The sequence below is a fragment of the Cannabis sativa genome, chromosome 7, assembly GCF_029168945.1.
Source record: "Cannabis sativa cultivar Pink pepper isolate KNU-18-1 chromosome 7, ASM2916894v1, whole genome shotgun sequence".
NCBI lineage: Eukaryota > Viridiplantae > Streptophyta > Magnoliopsida > Rosales > Cannabaceae > Cannabis > Cannabis sativa.
The window spans coordinates 4546887-4569768 of NC_083607.1; the positions used below are offsets into that span (position 1 = coordinate 4546887).

Here is a 22882-nt window from a genome sequence, read left to right on the forward strand (position 1 = left end):
TTTTTTTTTCATTGTTAGACATCTAACTTTCACAAGTAACTTTGAAATTCAATTTACCTTCAACGATCGAATTCGGGATGCAATACTCGGTGTATCTCCATTTGTTCGTCCTCTTCAGCAAGGATTTGTGACTTACTGTTGCAGGTAAATTTTTAGAAAGTGTAGCTGTCATCATATTTCTTAATTACTTGCATCAGTATCACAACCAATTTAAAAGAGAAAGATCAGATTCTTAAGTTGCCAGCTTCTTTAAGTGGTGGTGTTTTGATAATTTTCATACTAGAGTTTGCAGCAATCTATCTAATCATGTTTACTTTGAGCTATGTATCATAATTATTACTGGTAGATGACCAAAGTTTTGGATAACCAAGTTTTATTTTACAAATTGGTGTTGTTTGAAATGTTATTAATATAACTATGGTAGATACTTACATTGTTCTTCTCTCGCAGCCTAATGATCATGACCATGGGACAGCTGCTGGAGAAATGCTTGCAGCTTCAAAGGATCACATTCAGGTGCATATATATATAATATATATTTTCCTTGAATTTTATTTTAGTTGTGATCCACTAGTTTCTCCAAGAAATACATGCTAAATACAGATACGCGTTTTACTCTTTCATCTATTTATCTCTAGCTAGATATACTCTACTTTGACCGAGTAATAACTTATTAATTCTCAACACTAGTTTGAGTTGGATATGAGGATAGGGCTATACAATACACTTTTACCCACTGGCCCAATCCTATCTCCTGATTAATGTATATACTATTGTAAAGTTTCAGAGTATGAAATCTTTGAAGAACAGAGCAAAGAGAACTAAAGAGAGAGAAACAGAGCAGTACAAAACATAAACCAGAACTTATCTTTATTATGACTACTGAATGAGTTTATATACACAAGAGATGAAATAACAGAATTGAACAAGACAGATAAGCAAAGCAGAAAACTGTTACAAGAGTTAGTTAGAATAACTAACTGACTAACAAACTCACTCAACTATATTTACATCCCCCCTCAAACTAAATGGTGTGGACACCATTTGTAGTTTGGATTTTAAGTAGAGAAACCTTTCTGTCGACAAGGGCTTGGTCAAAACATCAGCTGCTTGATCTAAAGATGGAACATATCGAACAGCTAGATCTTTGTTGAGAATTTGATCCCTGACAAAGTGGAGATCTATCTCTATGTGCTTCGAACGGGCGTGAAAAACAGGATTCGCAGCTAAAGCCGTGGCACTTTGGTTATCAACCCAGATAACCGGTATTTGATCGATCGAAACCTGAAGCTCCTGCAGTAGTGACCGAACCCATTTGAGTTCAGCAGCAGCATTTGCCAGTGCTCTGAACTCACTCTCAGTACTCGAGCGTGCTACAACTTGTTGTTTCTTGGCAGACCAACTGATCAAATTGTCTCCAAGGAACACTAAATACCCTCCAGTTGAACGGCGGTCATCTAAGCAACTGGCCCAGTCAGCATCCGAATACACATTAAGAGTCATAGCCGAGGAAGGTTTAAGCCATAATCCATCCTTGACAGTGCCTTTCAAGTACCGAAGTAACTTCTTGCATGCCTCCCAATGAGTTGAAGTAGGAGCATGAAGAAACTGGCTGAGTTTGTTAATGATAAATGCTACTTCAGGACGAGTGAGAGACAGGTATTGCAAGGCACCTAGTGTGCTTCTGTAAAGCTTGATGTCATGAAACGGTTCACCTTCTGTTAAGCTCAATTTGACATTCACACTGGTAGGATTAGGACTAGCTTTTGCACCTTCCATGTGAAGTTTGACTAACAAGTCTGTGATGTATTTGGTTTGAGACAAATACATCCCAGTATGATCACGATAAACCTCAACTCCTAAGAAATAATGAACCGGGCCTAAGTCTTTCAATGAGAAGGACTGATTTAGATCAGTAATAAGCCGTGAGATAAGAGTTGGATTTGGCCCTGTGATTAATATGTCATCGACATAGACCAACAATATCACAATATTTTGTCCTGTCCCATAGACAAACAAAGAGCTATCAGCTCGAGAGCCTTGAAATCCCCACGACACAAGTGTTTGTCTCAATTTGTCATTCCAAGCTCGTGGAGCTTGTTTAAGCCCGTAGATAGCTTTTTGTAGCAAACAAACATGTGTTGGATTATCTGGATCTTCAAATCCAGGAGGCTGAGACATGTATACAGTTTCACTCAATGGCCCATTTAAAAAAGCATTTGTGACATCCAATTGAGACACATTCCAATTGTTTGAAACAGCTAGAGACAAAACTGTGCGTACTGTTGTTGGTTTGACAACCGGACTAAATGTCTCTTGAAAATCGATTCCAGCCTCTTGCAAGTAACCCTTTGCAACCAATCTTGACTTATATCTGTTTAATGAACCATCCTTGTTGAGTTTGACCCTGTGAATCCATTTGCAACCAATGACATTCATGGATGGATGGTATGGTACTAAGGTCCAGGTTTTGGCTTTTTTAAGAGCATAAAGCTCACTGTCCATGGCACCATGCCATTTAGGATTGGCAAGAGCATCTTTTAAAGTTCTTGGTTCTGAGGGTAAAAGGGATTCGGGTAGTGGATGTTTGGTTGCTATGTAAGACTTTGGTTTTGAAATACCATTTTGTAGTCTGGTGCGCATGCTATGAGTTCTGGTAGGAACTGATGTAGGTGCAGACAGAGGGATGGGAAATTGGTCATTTGGTATTGATGGTGGAGGAGGGGGTACAGTGTTTGGACTGGATAACTCAGTGGGAAGAGTAGTGAGAGGGACATTTGCTAAAGTGGGAGAAAGGTGATCAGATGCTGCAGGATGTGTGTGGGACATATCGGTTTGGCCATTTTGGGAAATAGGTGGGACAGTGTGCTCATTGTCATTAGTTGCAACAGGATTGAGACCAATAGGAGTGGGGTTAGGACATTGATTTATATTAGGAAATGTATAAAACTGAGCAGATGGAAAAGTAGAGTGAGAAGGTACCTGTGTATTAGATGCCTTTGAGAATGCTGGAAAAACTGTGGCATTAAATACAACATGCCTGGCAATGAACAATCGGCCTTGTGCATTTTCACACAGATATCCTTTATGTGATGAGGAGTAGCCAAGAAATATACATTGTTGAGTTCGAAAGTCCATTTTATGTCTGTTGTATGGTCTTAGGTGCGGATAACAAGCACACCCGAATGGTTGAAGTATAGAATAGTCAGGTTGTTGACCCAATAATGTCTCAATGGGAGTGCTGTATTGAAGAACAGGTGTGGGTAACCTGTTAATGAGAAAAACAGCAGTATGGAAAGCATGCCACCAGTAACCAAAGTCTAAACCAGACTGTGCAAGAATGGTGAGTCCCATTTCTGTAATATGCCTGTGTTTGCGCTCAGCTCGCCCATTTTGCTCACTAGTCTTGGGACATGGATGTTGAAAGTGTATTCCTTGATCACTTAGAAACCGTGAGAAGGGTCTATATTCTCCTCCCCAGTCAGCCTGGACTTTCTTTATAGGTAGATTGAACTGTTTCTCAACCATAGCTTTGAACTTGATAAATGTATCCAGGGCCTGAGACTTTTGTGTGAGTGGATAAATCCAGGTATACCTACTATAGTCATCAACAAAATGAATGTAGTAGATATATCCATCTTTGGATTTGATATGAGATGGTCCCCATAGATCAGTATGTATAAGCTCAAGGGGTTGTGAGGCTCTTGAATCAGTGCTAGAGAATGGTTGCTTGTGACTTTTGCCAAGTTGGCAGGCATGGCAAAAGGAAAGTTGTTGTGTGGTTCCTTTGTGTGGTATATTGGTAAGTATTTTATTTAGGATAGTAGGAGATGGATGGCCAAGTTTGTGATGCCAGATATTGATGTCAAGATTGGTACTCGACTGGAAAACAGTAGGAGTAAAGGAAGGTGAATGAAAAGAGTTATCTTTATTGATATGAGTTGTATTACAATTGATGTCATTGGTTACATTGGGAAATTGTAAATGACTGGTACAACTCATGACAGTGGGAGATTGACCACTAAACACACAACATGGGTTGCCTTCCTTGTCAGAATTCTTGGAGCATTCCTCTAGCACATAGAGACCATCTTTAAGAGTCCCCTTGAGTAGTACTTGCCCTGTTTGCTTGTCCTTGACAAAGCAGCATGATTTGTGAAATTCAAGAAACACAAAATTGTCATTGGTTAGTTGAGAAACACTCACTAAATTCTTTGTAATTTGAGGGACATGAAGAACTGAATTTAGTTGAATAGAATTGAAATTATGGCCAGATAAAGAAGCTAAACCAATATTGGAAATTAAAAGCTTCTTACCATCTCCGACTGCAAGTCCTTCAGATCCTGGGTAGGGAGTTGCTGATTCAAGGTGAGCAATGTCATTGGTGACATGATTTGTAGCCCCAGTGTCTACAAACCAGCCAGAGTCATCACCGAAGTCAGGGATGAAAGATGTAGCATAGGCTTGGGGATCATACTCCATTTCATACTCAGATATGAATGCCCTGGGAGTTGTGTTCTGAGAATTTGTCGAAGCTCCTGGTTTGGGGGTGATCCAGTTTTTGTCAAACCTGTAATGACACACCGGTGCCGTGTGGCCATATCGAAGACAAAGCTGACATAGGGGTCGACCAGAGGAGTTGTGACTCCTATTTGGTGGTTTGGCACCATTCTTGAAGAACTGAGGGGGACGATAGGCATTGTTTCTTGCACCAGTAAATGCGATGTCGGCTTGAAGTTTCATAGCCTGATCAGTGAGGGAGCTATGATGCTCAAGACGACTTTCGTGCGAAAGTAACAGTGCCTGGACTTCTTCAAAAGTGAGAGTGTCACTACGGGTGGTGATCCCTGATACGACAGGATCATACTCCGGTCCTAGACCGTTGAGTAGTTGTAGGATGAGATCTTGATCCAGAATCGGAGATCCAGCCACTGCAAGAGAATCGGCAATGGCCTGAACCTTGTCGACGTAGTCCGAGATGGATTGTCCGCCTTTTCGAACTGTGGAAAACTGGTTCTTGAGCTGAAGGAGGCGTGCTTTGGATTGACTCGAGAACTTCTGTTCAAGAGCACGCCACACAGTATGAGAGGATGAGAAACTTGCAACAGATGCAAGAACACCTTCGGTCATGGATGATCGAAGCCATGACAGAAGGAGTTGATCCTTTCGTTTCCACTGTTGATATTCTGGATTTGGTTCGCCGGTGAGAAGATGTTGTACAGGAGGATTTCCAGCAAGCAAGATCTCATCCAGATCGTGTCCGATGACGGTAGGGATCACCTGAGATTTCCATGAGAGAAAGTTAGTACGATTAAGCTTTACAGTGAGAACAGAGGTTAAAGAGTTAGAGAAGGGATTCCAGTTGGATTGCAACTGGTTGGGCCTGGCAGGAGCTGAAGTTCTGGTGGCCTGAACAGGATCGGAGGAGGTAGACTCCATTGTTGACGTTAGTCGACGGCGTCTGATACCATGTAAAGTTTCAGAGTATGAAATCTTTGAAGAACAGAGCAAAGAGAACTAAAGAGAGAGAAACAGAGCAGTACAAAACATAAACCAGAACTTATCTTTATTATGACTACTGAATGAGTTTATATACACAAGAGATGAAATAACAGAATTGAACAAGACAGATAAGCAAAGCAGAAAACTGTTACAAGAGTTAGTTAGAATAACTAACTGACTAACAAACTCACTCAACTATATTTACAACTATCAACACATATTGGTATCAGTATTGCATGTGGGCATGTTTTTGCTGTTGTACCAAACTTCATTCTTTTTTTCCTATATTTGATTTTGAGCTAGATATATTAAATATTTGATATATGATCATAGACTTGGAAAAGATAATAAAGTTTAACTATCATCCTTGAGGTTTGAGATTCCATTTTCATGGGGACCAACCTAGAAAATATGCTGGAGTTTTTTCATCTTCATTAGGTCTGAGTTTTCAAAACTTTAGGAGTCGATGGGAGGACAAGTAACAAGTTTTATAATTTATTTTATTTAATGTTAGACTAATACCTTCAACCTTGATTTTAATTTTGAGGAATATTTTGCTAATCAAAGTTACTGTTCAAGTTGGGATGACTGCAAATTTGAGGGACTTTTTGCTAACAAATTGTGTAGGGAAAAAGGTAAAGTAGTACTTTTCAAGAATGAAGTCTGATGAAGTTGAAATCATATATATGCGTACCGGTTGTTATATGTTGTAATATATTTGCTTTCAGAAAAATAAACAATTTCCATAGCTTTATTGACCCACCTGTTCTTAAGACCAATTGCTTATTGTTATTATTATTTGGATATCTAAAGTTTCATACATAAACAATTCTATTGTATAACAATTTAAGTTAACTTTCAAATTATATTGATTGATGGAATTGTAAAAAAGAGTTGTGTCCATTTATTTTTGGACTGCATTTTGTACTGTCATTATTATGTGAAATCTTCTGATATCTTTTTCAACTGTATTGGTCATTTAAACTTATACTATGCCCTGTTTTGTAATTATTATTGTTACACTATTTACCCTGTCTTGTAATTATTATTGTTACACGATTTTAACCCCCAATTTTCACATGTACACTTCCATAGATGGGACAATTGACTTTCATAGATGGGACAATTGAGTACCATATTCACTCTATTGACTTGTTATTACCTATTGAACTTAAGACTAGATGTTTATTAGTGTTAAGATAGGTTACCATCAATGAGCAAAACAATAAGGAAGTTTAGGTCCCATCCCTCGAAAATTCATGTTTTAATCTTGTACAGAGATTAAACAATTTGTTATAACCTCTCACTATTGATTCCATGTGAATCATGCATGCCAAAATATAGTGTTCACTTTGTGACCACTTTTCTCCTTAAGTACTTAAGCTTTGAAAATTCAATCATAAAAGATTAATTTTCACACAACTTAAATTCTCAATAATTTTGATACCAAACATATCAAAATTAAACACTAATTAATCAACCATGTCTCAACACATTTCGATTAAATTTGTGGCTCACCTCTATATTCTAGCATAAAGTGTATATAAAAAATAACTTTTGTGTGTACTTCTCTTGAAATGACTCTTAAAAGTCACTTTAAAAATACCATATATTTGATATTTTTAGTTTTCTCAACAAAACTAAAATATCAAACTCACATCACTACTCACAAAATAATGTTATTTTTTTTTTAAGATTCAAAATTGCTTCTCCAATTTTGTTATCTTTTCACAATTTTTGAATCCATCATGATTCACTTTGATTCTAAAATTGCTCTTCCAATTTATGACTCACTTCACAAGTGTGGATTCACTTTTGATCTATTTTTTCTTGCTATAACAAGACAATTCTCATAAGTGTAACTATCATAGTTCACTTTTCTTATCTCATAATATGAAATGATTATTTCTTATAATCCAATAAAATATGTAACTTCTCAAAAGCCATCTTTTATTATCTCATAAATGAGATGTTCACTACCAAATTGAAAAAGAATTCAAAATATTCTTTATTCACAAAATAGATGATAATAATTCTCACAATAATAATAATAACACTATTTTATTACTATCAACATTATTATCATGCTATGTAACTCATATATTAATATAAAATTAATATATAACTCCCATACATAAAATTATAATTCCCAAATTATAATCTTATGCTAATTAATATATTATGTATGTTACTATCAACATCTCATGTGTAAGATACACATAATATATTAATTATTACACAACTATTATGTTACATATCTTACACACAAGGCCGACCCTGACTTTTAGTGGGCCATAGAAAAAAAAAATTTATTTTGGGCCCTTATTAAGAAAAAAATATGATATTTTTCAAAATCAGTAAAAAAAAATTGTATAATTTTAAAAGGGAAATATTTTTTTTTGGGCCCCTGGGCTAGGTGGGCCCTAGGCACATGCCTAGCCCGCCTATGCCCAGGGCCGGGCCTGCTTACACATATATAACATATATATAAATTTTAATATACATGCATGATATATATTATATACACATAATATATATTATATATATTATATATATATATGTCTCATATAAATACATAAAAAATAAATATTTCTACATATTTAATCTCACAATATATATGTATATTATATTATATCTCATCATATACATAATACACATAATTCATATTCATACTATACATTATGTCTCATATATATACATATAATAACATGATATAAATTCAAATATCATATTATATACTACTATATATATATTAATATGATACAAACATATAATCATATATATATATCACATATATATATCTCATATATATTACTATCATACAAAATAGTAAATCACATAATATTCATCATTATGCTCACCCATGAATGACTTTCACATAAAATCTATTATCCTTGTATTCTCAAAATCTTGATTTATCTCCTCTTCCATTGAAAAGAGATAAGCTTTTGATTGTTAGAGATATTATTACAATGGAAGAAAATCAAGATATATACAACTCAATTGTAAAAATAATACAAGGATAATAAAAGAGATTGATTAAATATATGTTACAACACACATATATACACTATATATATTGCATATATATATATATATATATGAAAGATAGAAGAGAAGATTAATAGAATACACAATATTATATAATATATATACAGTAGAACCTCTATTTAAGAATACTCTATTCAAGAATAACCTCTAATTTGTTATAAAAAAATCAAGTCCCAATTTGGGCCAGTTATAAATAAGAATAACCTCTAAATTGTAATTAGTTATACATTTTTTAAGTCTCGTATTAACAAAGTATACCTCTATATAAGAATAATTATATTTTAATAAAATATATACATATATTTTGTAAATTTATTTATGTAAAATTAATAATTTTATTTCAAATTATAATACATGTATGAACATTATATTTACTCTAAAATAATTTTAATATAATATAGTATTAATGATTATTTATTGTTATTATAATTACATTGATATTTTTTAGTTTTTTAATTTTTTTTTTCTAGTGTAACTCTATTGAGTTATAACCTCTTAATTAGAATATAATTTATTTGGTCCCAAGTGTATTCTTGGATAGAGGTTCTACTGTAATATGAAGAAGAAAAAGAAGATCACTCACTCACAACTTTGAGTACAGAATAGTGGGGATCACCATGATTTGAACAAGGTATTACACCTTTGTCCAAAAGCTTATTTCTCCCAATCTCTAAGCACTAAGGGAACTCTCATGGAAATAGCTTTGAGAATTATCAAGCCTTAGAGTTTTCTAGCAATGTGTTTTCTTGATAAAAAACTTCTCATCCAAATGAGCACATTAGACTCCTTTATATAGTGTTTAAGATATTACTATTTGAAATTCAAATTCATAAGTCATAACTTCCATGGATGTTATGGACTCAATAAAGAGATGTAACTCATGCACACCATAACTCCTATAGAGTTAAGAATTTTAAATTAAGATGTGTAACACCTTTTTACACTCTTAATGTTGGTGATAATGGTGGAGGTTACTCATAGTAACAAGTAACTCCCCAAATATTACAAAAAGATGACAATTAATATACATTGTCATATTTTACATATTATTAGTTTATTACACATATTTAATCTATATATTATATTATTATAAATAATATAACAATCTTTCACTGGATTAAATATTATCTCTTTAGTAACAAACTTGTAACTTTTATAATATTTATTTAATCAATCAAAAATATTATATCAAACTATAACATTTTTTTTTAAAGAAAAATAAGCTCATACAAGACCATCAAAGAGCATGAAAATAGAGTATTTGATCTTATTAATATATCTTTTAGATTTGCTACATATTAATTAAGAAAAAAATACCTTTTTAAATCAACTTTAAATATTTAACTTATCTATAAATAAATACTTATTACACTACTAAATACAAATTAATAAGGTCAATATAGAATTAAACTATAATCTTTGCAGGTAAGAACAAGTAATATACAGTCATAATCTCTTTTTGACATTCTCAAGTTTTTTTTTTTTGGTATGGTTATGACATTCTCAACTCAAATAATTTTTGATATTAGATAGAGAACATTTAAGAAATTTTAAGAAATAATGATTTTCAAATAATAATAATTATTATAGAGAGTAATTCATTTTTTAATATAAATAAATAAATAAATAAATAAATAATAATTCCAAAATGGTATGAATGCATGCAATGCATACAATTGACAAATCAATTTCCGTCCGAAAAGAAAGCATGCTCTATCTAATTTCATTCCTTTCTTTCTTTATTTGCATTCACAAATCACAATCAAATCTCCTTCCGCCACGTGTTCCCACTCACATTCCATAAAATTTCACTTCGAAATTTACGTCATTCATGATTCATTTCCCCATCAACAATATACTTATATATAATATATATATATATACTATATACAGAATCTTTATTCAGAAAAAAAAAAAAGGAAAAAGAGAAGAAGAGAGTTCTCATGGCGGAAGTGAAGAACAAGCAAGTGTTACTGAGAGACTATGTCTGTGGTTACCCAAAAGAATCAGACATGTATGTAACAACCACTTCTACTCTCAACCTCAAGCTTCCTCAAGGTTCCATTGGAGTCTTAGTCAAGAATCTCTATCTTTCCTGTGATCCTTATATGCGAAACCGTATGAAGAAGCTGCTCGACCCCACTTATTATGCTGAATCTTTCAAGCCCAATTCGGTGAGTGAGTCACCCATTGTGGTTCTTTTGTCACATTTCTTAATTCAGTTGAGTATTAATATATCAACCCATTTTTTTTTGTTTGTAGCCTATCAGTGGGTTTGGGGTGGCTGAAGTGTTGGAATCAGGGGATTTAAAGTTCAAAGAAGGTGATTTGGTTTGGGGAATAACTGGATGGGAGCAATATAGTGTTATAAATGCAACAAAGTCTGTTTTCAAAATTCATGACACTGATGTTCCCCTCTCTTACTATGCTGGTATTCTTGGTAAGATTTCTCTATCTGTGAGATTAATCAATTTGGTTTTGGGGAATAATTTCATTGAATATATGTATAGGTATGCCTGGTATGACTGCTTATGCTGGTTTCTATGAGCTCTGTTCTCCTAAGAAAGGAGAATATGTATTTGTGTCAGCAGCATCTGGTGCAGTGGGCCAGCTTGTTGGGCAATTTGCAAAGCTGCTTGGTTGCTATGTTGTGGGCAGTGCTGGAACCAAGGAAAAAGTGAGTATAATTGCATATATTGTTGACTATATATAGTACTACGTATTATTAAAGTTAGTCTCATATTGCTAATGTGTGGAAATAAATTCTCATATATAAGATGAATGGGCTACTCTCCTCATTGCTAATTGGTTTACTTTATCTCCAAATTCTAACATGGTAGTCTCCCCTTTAACCTTCATTTAGAACCTTTCGGCCAATGTGTGCCAGTTTCCAGTGTTAGTCCCACATTACTAATGTGTGAAAATAAATTGTGATATATAAGATAAATGGATTACTCCAACCTCATTCACATTATCCCAAATTCTAATACATATATATAAAATTCTGTCTAAGTGCTCTCTTTACTTGTTACTGTTTGAAAGGTTGATTTGTTGAAGAACAAGTTTGGATATGATGAGGCTTTCAACTATAAAGAAGAGGCTGATTTGGATGCAGCTTTAAAAAGGTTGATGACAGTTTTTAATCATTGTAAACTTGTAATGAAAAGAGAATAAAACTTGAATATTGTCATGACAGGTACTTTCCGGAAGGAATAGATATTTACTTTGAGAATGTTGGGGGAAAGATGCTTGATGCAGTGTTATTGAATATGAGACTCAATGCTCGAATTGCTGTGTGTGGAATGATCTCACAGTACAATCTTGAGTACCCTGAAGGTGTTCATAATTTAATGAACCTTATTACTAAACAAGCTCGATTACAAGGATTTGTAGTGACTAACTACTATCATCTCTACCCAAAGTTTCTTGAATTTATTCTACCTTCAATTAAACAAGGTAAAATTGTGTATGTGGAAGATGTTGTTCAAGGCTTGGAGAATGCCCCTGCAGCTCTTGTTGGCCTCTTTCTTGGCCGCAACGTTGGAAAACAAATTGTTGCCATTTCTCATGAGTGATCACTAAGTTCCTTACTTGTTAGTTGCTTCTCTTTTTTTCATTGTTTACCAAAAAAGAAAAAAAAAAAAATACTCTTCAATTGCTTTGTCGTTCTGTATTTGCATCTATATGCACTCATTGGTCTTATATAGTCTTTGTTGCATTGTTCTGTGATGTTGTTTGTTTTGTTCTAGTCTTATAGCATTCGATGTAGTTTTCTTTTCTACATTTCAGTTCTTATGAGAGCTTGCTTATAAGAGTTTTATTTCTTTGTTTTTGAAATGAAAAGAAGAAGAGAATGCTAACGTCAATTTCCTATTACAATCTCTTAGTCAATCTTTATGCCTGAAAACACATGTTGAAATATTTCTTTTTTTAATTTTTTTTTTTCATGGCGGTGTTGGTTATGCTTACAATATATCATTCCTATAAAATTTTAAAAAAATTCAAATAATTTACAATGCCGAAAATACGTTTGAAGTTTTTTTAAACACGCATAGTAAGTTGGAATATCAAAAACTTTGTCGGTACTGTAAACTATTTAGAATTTTTCAAAAATTTATAGTGATAATACTTTAACTATAACGAATACCGCTATAAAAAAAATTAAAAAAAAATATTTTGGTATATAATTTCGGGCATAAAAATTAGCTATAAAATTATAATAAAAAGTTGTAATTAACACTCCTAACAAAATTGCCTACCAAACTCAATTGTTGAAAAGGTCAAAAGAAAACGACATGAAAATCTGAAATATGACAACTAATATGTATATGCAACTAGTTAAGAACATCTAATTAAATAAAGAGTAAACGACAACAAAAGGTTGAAATACTTTTAACACATTGGAACTATCTAAATTTTCTAATCACGACAAAACACAAAAACAAAGAAACAAGAAAATAACAATAACTAACAACTAACAAAGACGACAATGTGTGAATAACAACAAGAAGACTCAATTTTCATTTAAGAAAAAAGTACAATTTTCATTCAAGTTTATAACGGTTCGGCCAGCAAAATAACTTTCCAATTTGAGCATCATTCTCAACAATTTGCTATAAAACAATAGCTACTACAATTCTCAACACAGTCAAAGTTCAAAGCTTCTTTGATTCTCACAAGTACTCTCACCAAAACTCACATTAGTACCCTTTAATCCAAGCCCTTCCCCCAAGAAAAATCTCTCTCTTGTGTGATCTTCTTTCACTCTAATTACAAAAGCTAAAATTAATTCTAAATAAGTAATATTTATGCACAGAGGACTTACTCTAATGAGTAAGAAATAACAGACTTCAACTAACTCTTTTCAATAGAGTTTCTTGAAAAAATCAACTAGATAAGTTGTAACTGTTAGTTCAGCTCATCCTAGTCACATGCCACATGTCTCTAGCCTATTGGTATCTAATCTTTTTCCTCAAATTGCCAACATGTCAAGACTTTGGACAACGGTTTCTGTTAGTTATGTTAGTTAAAATTTCTATTATGATTGTGTTGCCTTGTTGTCAAGTCTAGAGCTTCCCTATAAAACCAACCACTTATGTACAATGTAAGTTAGTTGGTTAAAGCTTGATTGTGAGTAGAGAGAAGAAAAAAAGAGAGAATTATGGTGAGATCTAGTGATTGAGAGAGAAAGAAATCTCTGAATATTGGTTACTGCATTGTTGCAGAAGGAATTGAGAAACCATAGTTGAAGGCTTGCTCCTAGTTTGTATTCTCTTCGAGACACCATCAAGATCAATGGTTAGAAATTGAACCTTTCAGATTAAGGGAGTTCAACACAAGGGGATTAGGCTTCCAATGAAACTTAGAAAGTTTGAACCTCTTTAATTGATTGTGTTCATTTGCTATTCTATGTTTTTAATGTGTTTGATGATTGTTCTTGATAACTTGTGCAAAGAAACTATGAGAGTGTTGTTTGTACAAGTTGTTACTTAAGATTGGAGTTAGAATTGAGATCCAAAAAGTGGAATCAGAGCTCAGGTTAGAGCAGATTAATCTCAAGGGTGTGGATCAAGATTCAAGAATCATCAAGAAAAGGAGAACAAAATAGTTGAAGAAGGTTCTTGAAGAATCAAGAACATGACTTCTGTCAAGGTGGACATTGAGAAATTCAGTGGGAAAAATTGTTACAAATACTGTAAACTCAGAATATAGCCCTAATTAATTCATGAGAATCAAATAATAGAATATAGATTAGCGGAAGCGTACCGGAGTCCATAGAATCGATCTTTGATTGGTATGATCTTCCAATTTTGCATCAAAACCTTTGAAACCTTATTTTCCTGATGATGGGGATTCAGGAACTCTGTAAAAATATGATACGATGCAAAATGGGGACCCATACCTGTTATATTACCAACAGACAAACCTGTTGGCAATATTTTGGACTATTTCTATTTGGCCCCTCATCAATATAGAAATTGTCTAATTGGTATCCACATATTAAAATCATGACAATCATGCCCTTAAGTCATAAACTTTATTCCAAAATAGACCACATAAATTTGACTTATTTATTTGATGACCCAACACACATTTTATATATACAATTATGACCCTAATTATTTCTAACAATCTCCCACTGGGTCACATATGTAAACATATAAATGTGTTAACCTTATTGAGCTCATAACTTTGTCATCATAACCATAGGCATGTGCAATCTCGTCCATTAACTATATCAACATAGGATCAAAGCGATTTTCGTTGTATCAATCACAACTAAACCCATCAATGGTCACATATATCAACATAGCCAAATGACATAGATCAATCATGATAATGTGGTATGAAAATTACATGCATGGTGATCTATTCATGTCAATTTTCAATTGGTCCTACTTTACTTTATGGAGATCAAAACTTTAGCTTAAATGTACAAAGTGAAATAAACTGAATAACATAATTTCTGATCAGAAAAATATCCAAATACACATGTTTCATGAAACAAATAAAACACACTAAAGACAAACTCCCACTGAATCTAGATGTCCTCATAATCTAAAACACCCATACGAGCAGTGTGCTCATGAAAGACCTTGGGTGGCAAACCCTTAGTAAGGGGGTCTGCAATCATGGAGTTTGTACCTAAGTGTTCTATACAAATCTGTCCACTTTGTACCCTTTCTTTTACAACAAGGAACTTGATGTCAATGTGTTTTGACTTCGTCGAGCTCCTATTGTTGTTGGAATACAATACAGCTGATTTATTGTCACAATACAACTTAAGTGGTCTTTCAATTCCATCCACAATGCGCAGCCCAGTGACAAAGTTCCTCAGCCATATACCATGGTTGGATGCCTCATAACATGCAACAAATTCTCGCCATGGTGGATGAAGCTATGAGTGTTTGTTTTGCACTCCTCCATGATATAGCTCCACCACCTACCGTATATATGTAGCCCGAAGTGGATCTCCTACTATCTTGGCATCCCGCAAAGTCAGAGTCAGAGTACCCAATGATCTCAAAGTGATCTGACCTCCTATATGTGAGCATGTACTCTCTTGTTCTCTTCAAATATCTCATAACCTTTTTGGCTGCTTTCCAGTGATCAATTCCTGGATTGCTTAAGTATCTGCCTAACACTCCAACAATGTACGCTATATCCGGACGCGTACAAACTTGAGCATACATTAGACTCCCAACAGCCGAAGCGTAGGGAATCTTTTGCATTTCTTGAATTTCAAGGCTTCCTTTAGGGCATTGTTTAAGACAAAATTTGTCTCCTTTAACGACGGTATCACACGGTCTACAATCTTGCATGCCAAACCGTTTGAGTACTTTATCGATATAGCTCTTTTGTGATAATCCAAGAATACCCCGAGAACGGTCTCGATGTATTTGAATTCCTAAAACAAAAGAGGCGTCACCAAGATCTTTCATCTCAAAATGCTTCGATAGAAATCTCTTGGTTTCGTGCAATAAGCCTATATCATTAGTGGCAAGCAATATGTCATCGACATATAGAACCAGAAATATACACTTACTCCCACTAAACTTATGATACACACAATCATCAACAGCATTCATCTCAAAACTAAATAAGAGAACCACTTGATGAAATTTGTGGTACCATTGACGGGAAGCTTGCTTGAGTCCATAGATGGATTTTTTTAATTTGCAAACCATTTTCTTTGGGTCACCGACCACAAAGTTTTCTGGTTGCTCCATATAAATTGTCTCATCAATGTCGCCATTGAGAAACGCTGTTTTAACATCCATCTGATGTAACTCAAGATCAAAGTGAGCAACAAGTGCCATTATTATCCTGAAAGAGTCTTTCGATGAAACTGGAGAGAAAGTCTCTTTATAATCAATGCCTTCTTTCTGAGTATAGCCTTTTGCTACAAGACGTGCCTTAAACCTCACCACATTACCATTTTCATCCCTCTTGGTTTTAAATATCCATTTACAACCAATTGGTTTTACATCTTGTGGTAATGGGACAACTTCCCAAACTTTATTGTCTTGCATAGACTTATTCTCTTCATTCATGGCATCATTCCACTTTTGAGAGTTAGAACTTTTCATGGCCTGATGAAAGTTGATTGGATCATCTTCCATCATTCCAATGCCATCCTCATGTTCTTGAAGATACACTATGTATTCATCTGGATTAATAGCATTTCTTCTTTCTCTAGTGGACCGTCGCAAAGGCACTTGTTCTTGAGGTTGTTGAGTTTGTACCTCTGGGGTTTGATTGACTATGTTTGGTTGCTCTTGATCTAAAACTTGATCAATATTAGGAATGGAATCCTGAATATTATCAAAAGCAACTATTGGAATAGGAATCAACTCATCTTCAAGAGAAGTGGGTGATTCTAAATCCTCCTCAAAAACAAAGTCTTTAACCGTATTTCTCCCCCCAAACTCAATATCCTCAAAGAACTTTGCAGTTCCCGTTTCAAATATATTCTTTACTTTGGGATCATAAAACTTGAAACCCCTAGATCGTTCGTAATATCCAATAAAGTAGCCGCTCACGGTTTTAGGTTCCAAACTTCTTTTCATTTGGCCTATAAGGCCCGGCCTCACTGGACATCCCCAAACATGAAAGTGCTTAAGACTAGGCTTTCGCCCGTCCAAAGCTCATAAGGTGTTTTTGCAAATGCTTTAGTTGGTACCCTATTCAAAATGTAGGTCATTGTCTTAAGTGCCTCTCCCGCAGTGATTCTGGTAAGGTTGAATGACTGATCATACTCCTTACCATATCTTTAAGAGTACGGTTTCGTCTTTCAGCAACACCATTCATGCTAGGAGATCCTGGCATAGTGTACTGTGGGACAATTCCACACTCCTCTAGATATCTGGCAAAAGGTCCTGGACGTTGTTCACCTGATCCGTCGTATCTACCATAGTACTCACCACCACGGTCAGACCTGACTTGCTTTATTCTTTTGCTAAGTTGATTCTCAACTTCAGCCTTAAAAGATTTGAACACGTCCAACACTTGAGACTTTTCATGAAGTAGAAATAGGTACGCATATCTTGAGTAATCATCTATGAATGATACGAAATATCGTTGACCATTCCAAGAAGGTGTAGGAAATGGCCCACAAATATCTGTATGTATCAACTCTAAGACATCTATAGCTCTTTTCGCACCCAATTTCTTTGTTTTGGTCTGTTTTCCTTTGATGCATTCAATGCAAACATCAAAGTCTGAAAAATCAATTGAATCTAAAATTCCATCAGACACAAGTCGCTCAACTCTATTTCTAGAGATGTGACCTAACCGTTTGTGCCATAAGGAACTTGATTTTTCATTATTCATTTTACGCTTAGTACCACGTGATTCCACATTCAAGGTTTCATTATAAGAAGCAACAGTGTCAAGCAAATATAAGTTGTCATAAACCATAAGTGAACCAGTTCCAACAGTATTTGAATTAATAGATAAACTAAAGCAATTGTTTCCAAATGAACAATAATAACCCAATTTGTCCAAACAAGAAACAGAAACCAAATTCCGTCTAAAAGACGGTACAACAAAAGTATCTATTAAGTCCAAATAGTAACCAGTACTTAACAACAACCTAAAATGCCCTATTGCTTCTACATTTACCGACTTGCCATCTCCCACATAAATGCTTCTTTCAGCATCATTTGGCTTTCGGTAACTCAGGCAACCCTGCATAGAAACACTGATGTTAGTAGTAGCACCTAATCTAACCACCAAGTGTTTCTTGGTACTGAAGCTAAATTTACCTCAGAACAGACCAAAGTAAGAAATGTACCTTTCTTTGCTCGCCATGCAATATACTTAGCACATTCCTTCTTCATGTGTCCTTTCATGTTACAAAAGTAACAAGCATCATCATTATTGGCTTGAGTTTGTTTCTTATGAGCAGGACCTTTATCCTTAGCAGCCTCATTCTTTCTTTTCTTGCCCTTATCTTTAGAGGTGCTTGCCAAATGAGCACTTTCAGTCTTCTCTTGCTTCAATCTTTCTTCCTCTTGAACACAAAATGAAATGAGCTCATTAAGAGTCCATTTCTCCCTTTGGCAGTTGTAACTGACTTTAAATTGACTGAATTGTGGAGGAAGAGAGATAAGCACTAAATGCACAAGCAAGTCATCCGAAAGCTCAAGCTTTAGTGCCTTCAACTTTGAAGCAAGGTGAGACATTTCCATAATGTACTCCCTTATGTTTTCCTTGCCCTTAAACTTCATGGAAATAAGTTTCTTTAAAAGAGTACTTGTTTCCGCTTTATCGCTTTTTGCAAAGCGCTTCTCAATTTCAGCAAGGAAAGTTGTGGCATCGGTGACCTCCTCGGACACCGCACCCCTAAAAGCCTCAGGTATGCCGCGCTTAATGATCATAAGACTCATGCGGTTTGAACGGTCCCACTTCTCATAAATCCTCCTTTGCTCGGAGGTACTGGTATCCGTAAGAGAAGCAGGACGATCCATCCTTAATGCAAGGTCAAGATCCATGCAGCCAAGAACAATAAAAATGTTCTCCTTCCAAATTCTTAAAGTTATTACCATTAAGGACCGTACCGAATTAAGATTAGCAGATACACTAGCAACAGCTGAAAAGAACAATACAATTACATAAATAACATGCTCATATAAGAATCCAAATAAAACAATAAATTCAAATATTGGTTAATCCCATCTCAAGATACCAAACACAACATTAATATTAAGTCTTTGGACAGTAATATTAATTGTAAGCGGTACTCTTGTTGTAGTGATCAAACATTGACAATAAATTATGTCAAACAATATGCAATCTTTGGACTAACACATTGTTCACACAAAATACCTTATAATTGTCACACATTTATCACCACAAACATGCATGAAATTCATCCAAATATTAACTTACCTTTGGGTTAATTAATAAATTTATGAATTACATACACACAATTATCATAATATTTTTATTAAATTAATCTACACAAAAGAGATCACTTTGGTGATATTTTGTTTCAATTAATTTAACTAAAATATTAAATATCCTTAATAAATTTTAAACCAAAATTTGAATTTAATTGTTACTGAATTATTATTATTATTTAATAAAATAATAACAATAATAAAAACCCAATAAATATATATCCATACACAATAAAACAAAACATATTAAACTGTAAGTGGCATTTTATTTTATCCTTTATATATATTTATATATGTATGCCATTGATGTATGAATACTGCCAAAATACTTAATTCACAAATATAATTGCTACGTATATATATGAACCTATCATATATATATATATATAAACTTGATTTCATGAAAATTTATAACAGAGAAATTACTTTTAGACTACCGTATATGTATACAAAGGATGCGGTAAAAGATTACAGATTCGACATTCATATTCGACATGTAAAAGGATACATATTCAGTATCTAATCAACATATATATATGAACGGATATATATATTCGACAGTACATTTATACCGAATACTAATTGCAAAAAGAATAATTTAATGGAAAATCAATATTACCATAAATTCTCAAGAATTAATTTAGGGATGCTCTTGATACCACATGTTACAAATACTGTAAACTCAGAATATAGCCCTAATTAATTCATGAGAATCAAATAATAGAATATAGATTAGCGGAAGCGTACCGGAGTCCATAGAATCGATCTTTGATTGGTATGATCTTCCAATTTTGCATCAAAACCTTTGAAACCTTATTTTCCTGATGATGGGGATTCAGGAACTCTGTAAAAATATGATACGATGCAAAATGGGGACCCATACCTGTTATATTACCAACAGACAAACCTGTTGGCAATATTTTGGACTATTTCTATTTGGCCCCTCATCAATATAGAAATTGTCTAATTGGTATCCACATATTAAAATCATGACAATCATGCCCTTAAGTCATAAACTTTATTCCAAAATAGACCACATAAATTTGACTTATTTATTTGATGACCCAACACACATTTTATATATACAATTATGACCCTAATTATTTCTAACAAAAATAACTTCCTGTTTGTGGAGAGAAAAGATGAGAGCTCATCTTGGGAATCTCAGATTGGATGAAGCTCTATCAAAGGAAGCTGCTAAACCAGTAAACATGGAACAAAAAGATTTTGACAGTACACTCAAGAAGGCCAAGAACACCATCATTCTTTGTCTTGAAGATGTGGTGTTGAGAAATGTGGTAAAGGAGACTGTTATCCCAAAGTTTGCACAACTGACGGGCCTTTCCATGTAGCATGACTCAGCCATCTCTTTGACCTGGCAAAGAACCTCCGGGCAAAAATATGCCTGACAAGTCCATATAAGGACGGATAGCCATAAGTTGGCCAATATGTCTCATGCAGCTTTTGACCGGATGCTCAACCTCCCGGCTAGATAAAATGGGAGCAACACCTTGTAAGGGTGATTGTACAAGCCAAGTTCATAAAGAAGATAAGTGTCAAGGGATCTAACTGGATGACCAACATGCTGGCCAAATCTAGCACTGCCATGAGTGCCGGACAGAGATACACGATCCTTGATTTTATCTTCATCAAGCTTCTTCAAATATCTACAACTGAATCATACAAACTCAGATCCAAAAAATCTATCCAAGAATAAAGAAGATTTATCAGACCGTAACTACATCCTAAACAATAGGGATATTGATTATTCTGTTTACTCCTTTTACAAAGCCATATGTAACAACTCTCCCCTATAAATAGTGAAGGCATTCACAATGGGAGAGGACCAAAAAACTGAGAGCTATACTCGTACTTATGCATCTAAGATCACTTTGCTGAAAGATTTATCTGTAAACATTTTAAGAGTCGAAGCTAGATATCACTTTGTTTTCTTTAGTGATCTGCACGATATTATCTCATAAGTAATACAACTAAAGGGGAAGTAGGTCATTACCCACATACAAGGGGGCTGAACCTCTATAAATTATATGTGTTATTTATTTATTTATTATTCTAACCTCCTTACCAGTGATTAACTAGTGTTTATTAGACCGAGTTAGTTGGTTATTTTCCCAGTCAACATTTTTGGTGCTTTCATTGAGAGCTTCAACTTTCTTGTAAAGATCTCATCACTTGGTAATCACAATGGTTATGACAAGGAGGAGCAGATCCACAGAGCCTCAAGATCCAATGGTTGTGGACCCTAATGTCTAGGTTCCACCAACTGGTGACAACCTGACCAACTCTGCTTGACCACCTCAGGCAGCCCCAACTGCAGTGACTAGGCTCGAAGGCTCAGTCAATACCGGTCAGGGTCACACAGGTATCGAGCAACTCCCAGTCAATGCTGGATAACCTACCTAGAGTACCACAGGGAAACCTTTTAACAAGGCCTACCCTAGGTATACACTGAAGAAACTAGACCAAGGATTGGCCAACTTGGCATAAGCGAGCCCTTGGTTGACTTGGGGGATGACTCTGAACTTGCCAGGTTGAGAGAGGCCGTAGGAAAAGTTCAGGGTCACACAAACTTCCTCCATCATGAACAAGAAGAAACACGCGCTGCTGTGAGCGATGCTTTTCCCTAGTAGAGACGCGAATTCCATGAATGGATGGATCAGTAGGCCACAATCCTCCAAGCCCATCAGGCGGAGCTGAACTACCGAAATAGGGAGGCAAATTAGCTGATCAGATGGTTTAACGAAAGGGTTGGGTCTAGAGTGGAAGAGCCACCACTTGTAAGGGATCCCCTTTGGGGAAAATGTCCCTATGTCCCAGAGGGACTCATAAGATATATCTCTCAAATCGCTAACTCGCATCTCGTAGTCGGTGCATGCGAGCCACTTGCTTGATGGAAGCTGGTCGGTTATCTATGCATACTCTGTTTAGAGGTCACAACTCCTATATGTGAGTTTGAGAATCAACTCTTCTTGTACGGATTATTGAGAGTAGGATTCCCGTCCAGGTTATGAAATATGTTCCACATGTCACCTAGATCGATGCCACGTCATTGTGCAAAAATTTAGATAACACTTATCATATTAATTAATTGGACTATAACAATAATTATTTATGATTAGGCTAAATCATGACCAAAAAGCTTTCATTTGTCATTCTGCCAAAATCTTTTGCGTCCTTCTTTGTTATTAATTTTGTGTCAAATCTGTTAGGAAGCGCACAAACAATTTTTTGAACCAATAGATATTCATCTAATTTTTCTTCCAAAACAAAAAACTATTAGCAATATCAAATTTTCTTTCATAAAAATCAGACATAGTTTCAATTTATGACATGCTATTTATCAAATCTAGTTTGCAACATGTTAAAACATGATCTTTTTACATCAACGGTACCTTCAAATTGAG

The 22882-nt window shown here is 34.7% G+C and overlaps 2 protein-coding genes across 2 annotated transcripts; one reads left to right on the plus strand and one right to left on the minus strand.

Moving 5' to 3' along the window:
* Nucleotides 1–3: 3 nt before the first annotated feature.
* LOC115697048 (2-alkenal reductase (NADP(+)-dependent)) lies at nt 4–12432 on the plus strand. Its single transcript, XM_030623951.2, has 7 exons — nt 4–144; nt 451–516; nt 10447–10727; nt 10816–10993; nt 11064–11230; nt 11596–11678; nt 11750–12432. The coding sequence occupies exons 3-7, from the start codon at nt 10497–10499 to the stop codon at nt 12126–12128; spliced, it is 1038 nt and encodes a 345-aa protein (XP_030479811.1). The 5' UTR covers nt 4–144; nt 451–516; nt 10447–10496; the 3' UTR covers nt 12129–12432.
* Nucleotides 12433–18030: 5598 nt separating this feature from the next.
* Nucleotides 18031–18815, minus strand: LOC115696259 (uncharacterized). The gene is made up of 2 exons (XM_030623169.2): nt 18350–18815; nt 18031–18243 (listed from the first exon to the last, which is right to left on the minus strand). The coding sequence occupies exons 1-2, from the start codon at nt 18783–18785 to the stop codon at nt 18215–18217; spliced, it is 465 nt and encodes a 154-aa protein (XP_030479029.2). The 5' UTR covers nt 18786–18815; the 3' UTR covers nt 18031–18214.
* Nucleotides 18816–22882: the final 4067 nt, after the last annotated feature.

Coding starts and splice junctions, on each gene's coding strand:
- LOC115697048 (XM_030623951.2), top strand. CDS start 10,497: ATGGCGGAAGTGAAGAACAAGCAAGTGTTACTGAGAGACTATGTCTGT. Junction 11,231..11,595: donor GTGCTGGAACCAAGGAAAAA/GTGAGTATAATT, acceptor ACTGTTTGAAAG/GTTGATTTGTTGAAGAACAA. Junction 11,679..11,749: donor TTGGATGCAGCTTTAAAAAG/GTTGATGACAGT, acceptor TTGTCATGACAG/GTACTTTCCGGAAGGAATAG.
- LOC115696259 (XM_030623169.2), bottom strand. CDS start 18,785: ATGAAGTTTAAGGGCAAGGAAAACATAAGGGAGTACATTATGGAAATG. Junction 18,244..18,349: donor TGCATGGCGAGCAAAGAAAG/GTACATTTCTTA, acceptor GTTTCTATGCAG/GGTTGCCTGAGTTACCGAAA.